At 34.4% G+C, this 14,632-nt stretch overlaps 2 protein-coding genes across 2 annotated transcripts; one reads left to right on the plus strand and one right to left on the minus strand.

Moving 5' to 3' along the window:
- The first annotated feature begins 2,600 nt into the window (after positions 1-2,600).
- On the plus strand, positions 2,601-3,594 carry LOC142241753 (phospholipase A1 VesT1.02-like). Its single transcript, XM_075313572.1, has one exon. It carries the CDS (start codon positions 2,634-2,636, stop codon positions 3,549-3,551), a length of 918 nt encoding a protein of 305 aa, XP_075169687.1. The 5' UTR covers positions 2,601-2,633; the 3' UTR covers positions 3,552-3,594.
- An 8,230-nt stretch (positions 3,595-11,824) lies between these two features.
- Positions 11,825-13,112, minus strand: LOC142221764 (phospholipase A1-like). Its single transcript, XM_075291559.1, has 2 exons — positions 12,991-13,112; positions 11,825-12,925 (listed from the first exon to the last, which is right to left on the minus strand). The coding sequence occupies exons 1-2, from the start codon at positions 13,028-13,030 to the stop codon at positions 11,901-11,903; spliced, it is 1,065 nt and encodes a 354-aa protein (XP_075147674.1). The 5' UTR covers positions 13,031-13,112; the 3' UTR covers positions 11,825-11,900.
- Positions 13,113-14,632: the final 1,520 nt, after the last annotated feature.

A 14,632-nucleotide genomic window follows, 5' to 3' on the forward strand; every position in this document is an offset into this window, starting at 1 on the left:
TCTCCGCAATATTATTTCTAAGGAATGCCACATTGATACTTTCTAATATTAATGCCCCTTCAAATTTCTCCGTGTCTTAGAATGATTGATCAATCAAATGACTATTTTACACCCAGCAAAAAAGCGCCACCAAAAAAGTAGGGAAATTGTTCTTTTTGGATCGGGAAGTGTGAACCACTTCGATGAATTTAACATTTAACATGGGCTTGTCATAGGACGTAAGTCCTCGATTTGCATTACTTGTTTAGGTGTGATCCGAATTCAATGTTGTGGATGTAAATTAAAAAATTCTGTGATATTTTGTCAAATAAATAATTTTTATAATTTTTTATAATATTGAATGGATTCTAACGCTTGTCGGAAACGTTTGCCCTCAAATATTTTCAAAAATTCACAATTTTTATAGATTGGATTTAGAATTTTTTCGACAAATTTTAAATGATTTGTACCATTTTATGAATTCTTACTCTGTTTTTAACCTATTTGAAACAAAAAAAAGTTAAAATTACCCATTAAACGTATGAAAAAACCAAGTTATAAAAAATTTTCATACCCATTAAAAGTATGAAAAACCCAAGTTATAAAAAATTGAATTGAAAAAACTTCCTGGGTATTTAAAATAAAGAACATCATTGAGAGTGCATCTTCTGGAAGTGCTTTTAAAGTTGTGCCTTTGGAAGATTTCCAATTTTTTTGCTGGGTACCATTTAGAGAGCACCATATTCTCAACGAATTTCAAGAAAAACTTAAAATTTTCAAAAAGTCGGGCAAGCAAATGTTGCCTCTCCGCGACCCGGTATCGAAAAATCACATACTTTACATTTAATTTGATTTCAAAACAGGAAATCAAATTCATAGATACATTTTTTTAAGTACTCAAAGTTCCACTAAGATGGCCAAAAAGGCAAATGTGGTAAACTCAAACCTCGTAAAATTAATATAAAACGCAATACATAACAACAACTTGGGGTTTTTACCAAAAATATACCCCAAAAGTAAAGTATTTTTAAAATATTTCTAATCAAACAAAGCAAACTTTTAATTTTTTTCAATATACTCTATAGCAGAGAATGAAGCCGACCCATTTTTGTCGGCGGCGGATGGCATTAATTTTTTGCCTCCGGGGGCGGCGGCTTGACGGCTAAGCCGATATAAATTTGTCTATTCGGTGGCGGACAATTATCCATTATAAAATCAATTTGAAGTTATCCGAATGGTAATGAGATTAGTTGTACAACCAATAACATTTACATTTCATTCAAATTTGTTGAGCTAAATTTTTGCAAAATTATTATAGCAACTTGATACTGACGGATTTTGGGTGGAAAGTTAAGCATTTTGACAAAACAATACAACATTTATTAATAGTTTTTTTCTGATTTAAATTAATATTTTTGATTAATTGGCGGCTAATTTTGAGTCGAGATGAGTCGACAAATTCGGCGGCGGCTTCGACTGTCAAAAACTAGTCGGTGACGGCCAAATCTCTGCTCTATAGTCAACCTAAAAAATCGTGTGAGAACAAGATAGAGGATATACTTTTTTGGGTCCTTTGTAAATTGTCCTTTGTGGGTAGAAAAATCCCAAAACTTTAAAAAATTTTTAATATTTTAATTTGCTTAAGTTTATTTTTTGGTTTTAGTTCAAAAATCACCACAAATACCTACACAAAATATTTAACTTGGCTAAAATGTGACCATTCGTTATTTTACAAAAAAAGCTTAAAATTCTGTCTGTCGTCCTCTCCAATAGAGGTGTGCCCGTGAGTACTATATTACTCACGCACACTCACGACGGAAAAATCCTACTCTCGCACACTCACGCACGACATTTGGTTTGTCAATCACGCACACTCACGCCATTGCCATCAGCGTGACTCACGAAAATGTTCGTGAGTCACAACAATTTCGTGTCACGTACACATCTCTACTCGCCAATCAAATCAAAATGTCTACTCCTTGACAAGATATAAAAAAGTGAGTTTTCACTACATGATCATTCTTTACGATCCTAGATAATTGAATTGCAAATTGATAATTGCAAATTGATAATAAATTTGTCAAAACTTGCCAATTTACAGTTTTTTCTCTGTGTGAAAATCATGGAATATACCTGGGAAAAATACCAACATAATTAAAAAGATAATAGATTTGACAAATGTTTGTCAACAATTTAATTCGTTTATTTTTAGTCTGCCATATTGGTATTATTTTTTGTCAGAATGATAACAAAAGACTCAGTATCTTGGCTCTTCACTTTAAAGTTGAAGAAGTCTTCGATCGAAATGATAAAATCCCAAATTATTTTGTTTCACTTTGATTAATTCAAGTACTAACCCCATGGGTGACGAAGAAGAGTTAGACCAGAAAATAACATAAAGTGGTCAAAAAACAAATATTCACTACTGATAAAGAGTTCCGATTATCGCTGACCACGTATGCTCCAAGGCAAATCAATATAAGCCCATGACTTTAGGCCAAATCTGTAGTCAAAATGAAGTTGACAATTGCATTACTCTGTGCCTTAGTTGCTGGGGGTAAAATAATGGAATATTCGCATTTATATTTATTGACCTTTACATTTTTGCAGCTCTTGCCGGAACCAGTATAAATTTGTCATCCGACAAGGGTTGGATGGTTCCACAAATCGATGGAACCTTCAAATGGATGAGCCGCCAGCAATATGATCTGGATACAGTCTCCATTGAACCTCGTGCCGTTCAAGTGAAATTCTATTTGTACACCAATTCGAACCCCACTTCTCCCAAACAAATCACTGTCAACGATGCCACCGCCTTGTCCTCCTCCAACTTCAATAAGAATCTTCCTACCCGTTTTGTTATCCATGGCTGGCAAAACAATTACCAATCGGATGTGAATATTGAAGTGCGTTCTGCCCTATTGGCCTCTGGTAGCTACAATGTCTTCTGTGTGGATTGGAGTTCCAGTGCTGAAACCCTCAATTACAACAGTGCCCGTAATGATGTACCCAGTGTTGGCCAGTTGGTAGCCAACTTTATCGATTTCCTTAATGAAAAAGGTGGCATGTCCTTCTCTAACCTTGCCCTTATTGGTCACAGCTTGGGTGCTCATGTCTCTGGTTATGCCGGTAAGTTGGTAAAGAAAGGTAAGATCCACACCATCTATGGTTTGGATCCCGCTTTGCCCTTGTTCTCCTACTCGGAATGTGCCAAACGTTTGTGCACCACTGACGCCAACTACGTGGAATCCATACAAACTAATGGTGGTACTTTGGGCTTCTTGGAACCCATTGGCAAGGGTGCTTTCTATCCCAATGGTGGTAAGACTCAACCTGGATGTGGTATTGATCTAACCGGTTCCTGTGCCCATAGCCGTTCCTATATCTACTACGCTGAAGCTGTCCGCAAGAACGACTTCCCTTCCATGAAGTGTGGCACCTATTCCGCTGCAGTTGGTAACGATTGTGGGTCTACCTACAGCTCCGTGCGTATGGGTTCTCCCTCGAACTATGGTACCAGTGGCTACTTCTATGTGCCAGTCAATAGCAATGCTCCCTATGGAAAAGCTTAATATGGATGTAGAGTAAAATATAGTTCATTCTAATATTGCAAACCTATTGACTTCTTTTTTGTAGGTCAAAAAAAGGGAGTGGGGAATATTATAGCAGAGCAAAACAGAGATAGCTTCGTGAAATTTTAGATTCCTTACTTCCGGTCCTATGTGTTTTAAATTCAAATTCTGTTAGTTTTCTACATCTACACTCAGAAAAATGTGAACCCTCTATTTCATTAAAGCCAGTTTAACTTTATTTTAGTTCATGAAATTGGTATATTTGGAGAAAGTTTTCTTTATTCCAATAATTTATTGCGTAACTTAGTTAAATGAACTAAATCCTGGAAAAATTATACACATATGAAGCATAAAGATTTATTAAATTCGCAATTTTCACAAAATAGTTCATTACTTTTTTAAATTTGTAAATTTTACTACAGATGCGGCCATCTTGAACTTTATAAATATGACACTAATTTTATTTTGAACAATTTTTAATTATTTCTAATAAGTTTTCTTGAATTTGTCGAAAAGTATGTACTTATTTTTGTGATATCGGCGCGATATCAGTGTTTGTAACACTATTCACAAAAAAAAATTCACGAAAGATTTTCCAGTTAAAATCTTAATTGAGTTTTAAAAAATATTCAATTAAAAATTTAATTGATTTAACAAATTTTTTAATTGAAATAAAAATCAATCAAACAAATTGGTAGTATCAATTAAATATTTAATTGGATCAATTAATTTTTTAATAGACTCTCAATTAATTTTTTAATTGATACTATCATTTCTGTGATTGAAGACATTTCAATTAAAAAATTAATTGGATCAATTAATTTCGTGATTGAATCAGAAAAAACTTTTTTTGTGTGTTTAGTTAAAATTTTCTAGGAACAATCTAAATTTTCTAAAATTAAGCATAATATTTCTTTCTGATAGGTCTACTGTTTTTTTAGTGTAAGACGATATAACCATGTCCGTCTGTCTCTTGTAATTACGCTGCAGCCTTCAATAATGACGATATGTGGCACATATTCGTGATTTTTCTGCTGGCGGATCAAGTTCGAAGATGGGTTATATAGGTCAAGGTCCCATATAAACCGACTTGGATTTCTTGATAAATTGGAAATTTAGAGGTAATTTAAGGTTGCAAATAGATATGCCAAATATGGTGTGTATGGTTTGGTATAACCTCATATAGACCTCAAATTGGGAGGATTTGACTTCTTGGGCTTCTATAAAGCGAAACTTTTATCATATTTTCCTGAAATTGAAAATATGTAGGTATTTTAGGACCACTAATAGATGTGCCACCACCATAGAATGGTGAAAATGGTGTGAAACGGTACATGTTTTGGTATAGCCACATTTAGGGTAGGTTAGGTGGCAGCCCGATGTATTAGGCTCACTTAGACTATTCAGTCCATTGTGATACCACATTGGTGTACTTCTCTCTTATCACTGAGTGCTGCCCGATTCCATGTTAAGCTCAATGACAAGGAACCTCCTTTTTATAGCCGAGTTCGAACGGCATTCCACATTGCAGTGAAACCACTTAGAGAAGCTTTGAAACCCTTAGCATTACTGAGGTGGGATAATCCACCGCTGAAAAACTTATTTTTGGTGTTCGGTCGAAGCAGGAATAGAACTCACGACCTTGTGTATGCAAGGCGGGCATGCTAACCATTGCACCACGATGGCTCCAATTTTGGATCCATTTATAGAGCCGAGCATAAATTTATTTTTTTTTTTTTCATTTTTTTCGTTTAAAGTAAACAGAAGAGTTTACTTGAAAAGGAAATAAAAACGTAATAAATTAATGTAAGTTCAAAGACAAACTTCTGCAAATCATTAAGAGTCTTATAATTGAAGGAAATTCTGCGACACAAAAGACGGCTTTTCAACTTCACAGTGCCGCTACAAAAACAATGTTACTAATCTGTGTAGGCATAGTATCATAATATTCGGCTATGTAGCTGTTATTGTCATCTATAGACAATTATCGTTATAAGTTATATTTATATAGCATAGTTTGAGGCGCCCACGAGCCGATACAAACAAAACATTATTTAACAGAAACATATATTTGTTGGCCACGTGGAACAACGGTTAGCATGTCCACCTTGCAAGCAACGCGTCGTGGGTTCAATCCCCGACCGAACACCAAACTGTTTTACATATATTCCAAAAATTCGGAAAATATGTTCTACATTACATCCCAGCAAAAAATTTGGAAGTTCTTCCAAAGGCACAAATTTAAAAGCACTTCCAGAAGATGTACTCCCAATGATGTTCTTTATTTTAACTACGCAGGACGTTCTTTTCATTCAATGTTTTATAACATGCTTTTTTCATATTTTTAATGGGTAATTTTAGCTTTTTTGTTTCAAATTGGTTAAAAACAGTTTAAGAATTCATAAAATGGTACAAATTATTTAAATTTTGTAGAAAAACTGCTAAATCCAATCTGAAAAAATTGTGCATTTTTGAAAATATTTGAGGTCAAACATTTCAGACAAGCGTTAGAATCCATTAAAAATTATAAAAAAAATACAAAAATTATTTATTTGACAAAATATCACAGGATTTTCAATTTACATTCAAATCATTGAATTCGGATCACACCTAAAGACGTGATGCAAATTCAGTGCACAGGCTGTTGAAATGGAGGACTTCCGTCCTATGACAAGCCCATGTTAAATTCATCGCTTCTGCGCTATTTTTGCACCACTTCCGAATCCATTTTCATGAAGCTCTGTTAGTGCTAAGATAGCTAACGAACTTTTAAATCGTACTATGTCATGCCTAAATATTACATACGCCAGTTAGTACCTTAACTGCTGAACATTTTTCAGTTAAAGTTAACCGGAGAGAAAATATTTAAATTTTTCTTTCTGTTAACTGCCAGTTAAATACTAACGAAGCTATATGAAATTGGCCGTAAGTCAAATAATACAAATACACCCTCGGCCAGGCCGAAGCTTATGTACCCTCTACCATGGATTGCGTAGAAACTTTTACTAAAGACTGTCATCCACAATCGAATTAAGTGGGTTGTGGTAATATGTACCGATGGCAAGGTATCTTAAAACTTCGCCTTCTAAATTGTAAGTTAGTCCATACGTGGTATATATTAGATAAAAGAAGCAGATTAAATACGTGTATAATTCAGTTCTTGACCAGTATATATAGGGACGTCTACCAATAATTACGTACCAATTTGAAGTTTTTGCGCGGTAATTAGAGATCCAGAATTGAAATTGGGGGGTCGCTCTATATATGGCGGCTATATACAATTATGAACCGATATGGAATGGGGATCGGTTTATCTGGGGGCTATATATAACTAAAGACCGATATGGACAACGTTTGGCATGGTTGTTAGCGGCCATATACTAGCACAATGTACCACGTTTCCACCGAATCATAAGAAATTTGAGGGCTATATATAATTATGGACCGATATGAATAAATTTTTGCATGGTGGTTAGAGACCATATACTCACACCATGAACCAAATTTCAATCTGATCGGAAGCAGTTTGTTCCTCCAAGAAGCTCCGGAGTGCAAATCTGGGGATCGGTTTATTTGGAGACCGTATACTAACACCACGTACCAAATTTTTATTCAATTCGTTGCTCTAAGAGGCTCCGTAAGCCGAATCTTGGGTCGGTTTATATGGATGGTATATGTAAAAGTGATCCGTTATAGCCCATTTGCAATACTATCCGACTAACATTAATAACCACTACTTGTTCCAAGTTTCAAGTCCATACCTTGTTTCGTTCGGAAATTAGCGTGATTTCAACAGACAGACGGATGGACGGACATCGCTAGCTCAACGCAGAATTTCACCACGACCCAGAATATATATACTTTACCAATATTTCGATGTGTTAAAAACGGAATGACAGAATTAATATGGTGGAGGGTATAATAAATTTTAATTGAAGATCATCCAGCGATAAAAATTGGGTAATGCATTGTCAGAACAATTTTACTTCGAATTTCCGAATTCAATTCCGAATTAAATACACAATACATCAAACTCTGCCATAGTTAAATGAACTCTCTCTTAAAGATATGTTCTACCCGAGTTCTTCGAAATACTCTGTGAAGGATATGACGTAGATTACGCAAATTATTCCTTAGAAATTTACTTCGAAGCAGATTCAATATTTTTGAACAAAAGGCGGAGGGAAGTGGACTAGCGACTAGTTCTTTATATTACCATATAATCCGTACCGAAGAGCTTTCCTCAAAGCAAGTTATTATATATTTTAATATCTTTTATAGTATTCGGTGCATATTATTGTTTTTTTTTTCATACAAAATTAATACCACCACCCTCCCCTTCCATGTTGATTTATTATTACATTTAGGGGTCAGTAATTGATAAAAATTTCATTACTCTAAGTGATTTTCATGTACATTTCTGATGTGATAACAATGAAGAAAATTTATGTAATTTAGATAAAACCAGCATTAACACAATAACAGCAATAAAACTTATCATTGATTATTATTACGAAGGCGCCAGCATGTCTTTATCAACGAATTTCGTATACGTATAAATTAAATATGTGTCATAGGTGTTGTAGTATGTTAGTTAAGACACTGCAGGCTAATGCTCTTTTATGAATTTATTAACCTTTATATTTGTTAATCGTTCTAGGTCATTTGCAACAATTACTCATAATTATATTCTTATCTCATGTATAATGAAAGGGCTGGTTAATATTGCTACAGTTTGAAGGTGAATTAAAACTTACTACAAATAGATAGTAATGTCGGCTGTAGACGACTAGGTGGTACCCCATGCTAAACCCTTAGGTATTAAAAAATTCCAACTTTAGGACAACCAAGAAATAATATATGAAAATAAATTTATGTGGATGTAAAACCAATGTAGTAGTAGACACGGTTCGTTACAAATTTCACGAATTGGATAAACATACAAAACAAATAGGTCAAATAAGGGGATTGATTTATGTGGGGCTATACCTAAATCAATTTGCAACATCCAATACTTGTATATTGTATTGTTCAGAAGCTACCACAGACGGACAATTGTTTATGTTTGCATCGACTCAAATCAATATCTCAATGCACTGAAAATCTAATGACCAGTGTGATATAAACACAAGTATCTTATGTACCCTCCACCATAGATTGCGTAGAAACTTCTACGAAAGACTGTCATCCACAATCGAATTACTTGGGTTGTGGTATCTTAAAACTTCTTAACATCGTTTTCTAAATTGTGGGTTAGTCCATACGTGGTAACATGTTATATATTAGACAAAAAAGGTATATATAGGTAAGTCTACAAATAATTAAGAATCGATATGGACTTTCGCACGGTACGTAGAGAGGTAGAATTGAAAAAGGGGGGGGTCGCTTATATGGGGGCTATATACAATTATGAACTTGATATGGACCAATTTTTGTGTGATTGGGTATCGATTTATCTGAGGGCTATATATAACTATAGACCGATATGGACCTAGTTAGGCATGGTTCACTGCTAAGTAGCAAAAATTGCTCAAATTGTCCTATATCTCCAATACATATGTATCGCCAGATAAATCGAAAATGCTTTTCTATAGAATTGCATTAAAATGGCGATAGCTTTATATTTCCTATGTTTTTATACCCTCCACCATAGGATGGGGGGTATATTAACTTTGTCATTCCGTTTGTAACACATCGAAATATTCTGGGTCTTGGTGAAATTCTGAGTCGATCTGAGCATGTCCGTCCGTCCGTCTGTTGAAATCACGCTAACTTCCGAACGAAACAAACTATATGTTATTGATGTAGGTCGGACGGTATTGCAAATGGGTCATATCGGTCCACTTTTACGTACACTGTTAGAAAAATATGTTTTTCATATGTTCCGATATAAACAAAATGTGTTTCGGGCACGATTTTAAACCACAATATATTTAAGTGCGAACATGTAATGTTCCTAAACTAACACTAAATGTTTGGGACATCTATGTTAATATGTTAGAAAATATTATGTTTGGGGCATGAATGTTTCAAAAAAATCATATGTGTGAATGCAAACATATATAAATTTACAAATTTCGACTAAACATACATATGTTGTGATATTTTATTCAAAGCGACAGAGAGAGTATAGAGAGAAATAGAGATGGAAACCGGGAGAGTTGACGAAAGATATCAATATAACACAGCAAAAGAGTCAAAAGAGAACAATTTCTCTGAAACCGCTTGTATGTTGTTTCGGAAAACTGTTTTATGATAAGGCCAAAAATTTGATATGTTTAAGTCTAAATATTATTTAATTTGAATAAAGAGAATATACATTCTGAACCAAGAGAATAGACATTTGAAAAACAAACAGCTTATGTTTTCGCCTTGAGAGCAGCATTTTATGTATGTGTGGACATGTGTTTTGTTTATCATTTTGGCATTATGGGCACAATTTTTTTCTTGGTTCGTTAAAAGAAATCAGGGGTCTTCATAAAAATAACGAAAGGGTACTATACTCTTTTTAGAGTTGGGACAGTAAAATGAAATAAGGAGGAAATAGTGAAAAATTACACAGTAAAATGTAAAAAAACAAACTTTAGTTCCTCTTTATTAAAAAGTAGTCCACGAGGAGTTGACGGACACCATCAAATATAAAAGCGGGCATTAAGTTCGAGTTTTACAGCTAAAACAATTTAAAAAGTTTATTTTCTTTAAAATGAATTATTAAAGAAAAATAAAAGGAATTTTAGAGCAATGGTGTTAAATGCTAGTAAAAAAACTGTTCACTCCTAAATAAATTTATGTTTATATTATAAAATTATGTATGTATGTTTATACTCGACTCCACGTTCTTCTTTTGTTAGTTTTTGAATTCCTTCCAAATTTTAAAGTTTTGTACAAAAACAGTTTATTACAAGATTGTTATTTTTGCAATAAAAAATAATATTTTATCCAAAAATCAGTCAATTTCGTTTATATCAAGCACTGTTACTGACTATAAATCTTTAATAACTCACATTTCGAAGTTTCATTAAAAAAAAAAATAATATAGTATAAATATAAATGTTAAATTAAACAAAAAAAAAACAAAAAAAAATGTTCGGTCGGAGCAGGGATTGAACCCACGACCCTTTGCATGCAAGGCAGGCATGCTAACCACTGCTCCACGTGGCAAACAAATGTATGTTTCTGTTAAATAATGTTATGTTTGCATAGGCTCGTGGGCGCTGCAAACTATGCTATATAAATGTAACTTAAAACGATAATTATCTACTGGTGACTATAACAGCTACGTAGCCCAGTGGATAGTGTGTTGGCTTACAAACTGTATGGTCCTCGGTTCGATTCTCCGTGCAGGCGAAAGGTAAAATTTAAAAAATTTATAAAAGTGAATAATTTCTTCAACATTATTTGTATTACAGAGAAAGGTGCCAATAACTAAAAAATTTCGTGGAAGTGAAAATTACGAGTATGTTAGGGAATGAGCACAATCGTGTTTGGGAAAAAGTCTTCCAAGCATATAATATTTTTGGCTCAAAATGTTTCCAAACATATAATATGTTCACATAAAACAAACATATTAATGTTTCGGCAGTATGCAATAATATATGTGCTTCCTGCAAAATATGTTTGGAACATATGTTAAAGAAGCGATTTTTTTTGAGGGTGTATAGCCCCATATAAACGGACCCCCAAATTTGGCTTGCAGACCCTCTAAGAGAAGCAAATTTCATCCGATCCGGCTGAAATTTGGTACATGGTGTTAGTCTCTAACAACCATGCAAAAATTGGTCCACATCGGTCCATAATTATATATAGCCCCATAACCATGGTTGCCACTCGAGCCAAAAATTATCTACCAAAATTTTATTTTTATAGAAAACATTGTCAAAATGTTATTCCTATAGAAAATGTTGTCCAAATTTTATTTCTATAGAAACTTTTGTCAAAATTTTATTTCTATAGAAAATTTTGTCAAAATTTTATTTCTATAGAAAATTGTGTCAAAAATTTTTGTATATGGGAATATAAACCTTTATATAACTTCCAACAAATTTGAAAGAATTGAAATGGCAACAAAAATTTTGGTCTACATAGTGGTGAAGGGTATAATAAAGTCGGATCCTCCCGACTTTAGACTTCCATGGTGGTAGGTAGTTCAGATTCGGAACGGCCGAATTTTTGGCTGTATGTACTTGTTTTCATATTAAATGTATCCTCAATGTGTCTCATCGCTCGTTTTTTCTCGGAATCAATACTTAAATAATTGAAAGTAAGACAAAATCTTTGCTTCAGCTGTTTTTCAGTGTATTTTAAATTTATTTGTGAGTAGCCGCCCTCGTAGTGTTATCAAATATTTTTTCACGAAGCATTCATAGCAGTCATATTAAGAATACCAAAGGGATATTTCGAACGAACAGGAACATAGAATACTCCAGGAACTTCATCCTCCGGATTTCGAGCACCCATACGAACACCGGAAAATACAGAGCCACAATTTTGATCCACTGCATGGTGATAATCATCACATCGAATGCTTCCAAAATCATTGAGACCTAATACCTCAGCATAGTAGATGGTAGAAAGAGCATGAGAACAAATCCCAAAGAATTCTGGAAGTGGACAAAATGGTTGATTACTGCCTCCATTTACATAGAAATCAGCATTTCCCAGAGGTTCCACAAATGTCGCTAAACCAGCATCGGTGTGTATGGCCTGAACATAATCGCCATCGGTTTCGGCTAGACGACCTTCTGGTTTTTTGTAGTCAAATAAAGTCTTGGCAGCATCTAAGCCAATAATTTTATGGATTTTTCCGGTTTGTACCGATTTACCCGTAATGCCAGCGACATGGGCCCCTAAACTATGACCCACAACAGTCAATGTTCGAAAGGACAATGAAAAAGACTCATGTAAAAAATCAATGAGTTCGGCAATCTTCTCTGCCGATCGTGGTACAGCAACAAACGATGATATATAATCCAAAGACCGGGCCCTAGCCCAATCAACCACTATTACATTACAGTCTAAAGCTCTCAGAGCTGAGGATTTAATGTTTTCGATTATAATTGTCTTGTAGCTGTTGACAAAGCCATGGATTATAACATAAGTTGCTTTGTTCGGATCGAAATAGGAGTTGATCACTGTATTTTCATCTGTTGAAATTTTAGTTGCCTCGCTGGGATTAATTCTCGTGTACAGATAGAAGTTAACAGGAACCTTAGATAATTCGAAACGACCATAGTTTTGTTGCGTAATTAAATGTTCCTCCACCGCTGCCATATCCATCCACTCAAAGCTCCCATTCGTGGTGGGTATATACCAACCATTTTGGCCATTTACGTGGGTTTCTTCATTGCCGCTTGCCTCGGTAGATTTTATCAAATCTATGGAATGGACCAGTGAAATTTTAAGTGTACCCCTTATAGATAATAGATATTAAAATACTTACTACCCATATAGTAGGTGACAACTATCCATTGGATCAGCATAGTTAGCAGAAGCTATTGTTCCTTGCAGAAGTTGCGAATATGTCAAATGATCAAATCTAAATGAATGAATTTTAGTGTCTCACTTTATTTCTATATATTATTCAGGTTGTGAAATATTTGTAGACACTACAACATGCAATTATAGTTTTAAGTGGTGGATTTATCTGTTAACACATAAATAATTACGAAACTTGGTTGCAGTATTACAACCAGAGATGGTCTGTCGAAAACTACGACTAATATGGAATAAAGCATGATTGTACCCCAAAACCATATATTGGTCAGGTTATAATAACCCAACGGGAAATTAGTGCATATTGCCACTAATGGACCCATTACAGGACTGGTACTAGTGCTCCAGTTTATCAATATTTTAATTGTCATATAATTTATTGATTTTTATATTCACTTGATATTAAAATCTTATTGAATCCACACTTTTACCACAAGAATTATTTATTGTTCAACATATTCCTTTCTGGTGCGATACGGATGGAAACAGGGACCTAAAAGTTTGTCCTAGACTGTTTCATGAGCAGTTGTCTATGGGGTAGTCCTACTAATTTGTTCCAGGACGTGTCCAAGTCGTGTCCTAAAGTGTAAATTTTTCCAGCCAATGACAAACCCATGTTGAAGTGACCGGTCCATTCCATACGCTTGGACCAAAACTGTAACAGGTACACACACACACACCAGGGACTAACCCTGTACCGGTCCTGGGGTTGATCCATTTCCAGTAGGAAAAGTTGATCTGCCCAAAAATGTTAGACCCCATTAGATATACACCGATCGACTAAGAAGCACTACCTAAGTTAATCGAGCCTTTGGTGTTCGTCTTCTGTCTGTACGTCTGTCTGTCCATGTACTTATTGTTCGTAGGTTTCTGGTCGCAATTATTATCCGATTTTAATGAAATTTGGTACAGAGAGTTTTTTGGGTACCACGACAAACGCTATTGAATTTGGAAAAAATCGGATCGAATTTATATATAGCTCCCATATATAAGTATCGCACGATTTCGACAAATGGGATTATATTAAGCTTATTTACTAACCGATCGTCGTAACATTTAACACAATGTAGTTTTTGATAGTACCCTTAAAAATGTAAAATTGCATTGAAATCGGTTCAGATTTAGATATAGCTCCTATATAGGGTAAGAAATGTGGTATACCTACCCAACCAAAAAAGCGTCCCCAAAAAAGTAATGAAAATGTTCTTTTTGGATCCGGAAGTGGTGCAAAATTGACGCAGAAGCGATGAATTTAACATGGGCTTGTCATAGAACGTCGAAGTCTTCCATTTCAACAGCCGTTGCACTGAATTTGCATCACCTCTTTAGGTGTGATCCGAATTCAATGTTTTGGATGTAAATTAAAAAATTCTGTGATATTTTGTCAAATAAATAATTTTTTAATTTTTAATGGATTCTAACGCTTGTCGAAAACGTGTGACCTCAAATATTTTCAAAAATTCACAATTTCTTCAGATTGGATTTAGCATTTTTTTAGACAAAATTTAAATGATTTGTACCATTTTCTGAATTCTTACTCCGTTTTTAACGTATTTGAAACAAAAAAGTTAAAATTAATAGTAGGAAAA

This window comes from Haematobia irritans, chromosome 1, assembly GCF_050003625.1.
Source record: "Haematobia irritans isolate KBUSLIRL chromosome 1, ASM5000362v1, whole genome shotgun sequence".
Lineage (NCBI taxonomy): Eukaryota > Metazoa > Arthropoda > Insecta > Diptera > Muscidae > Haematobia > Haematobia irritans.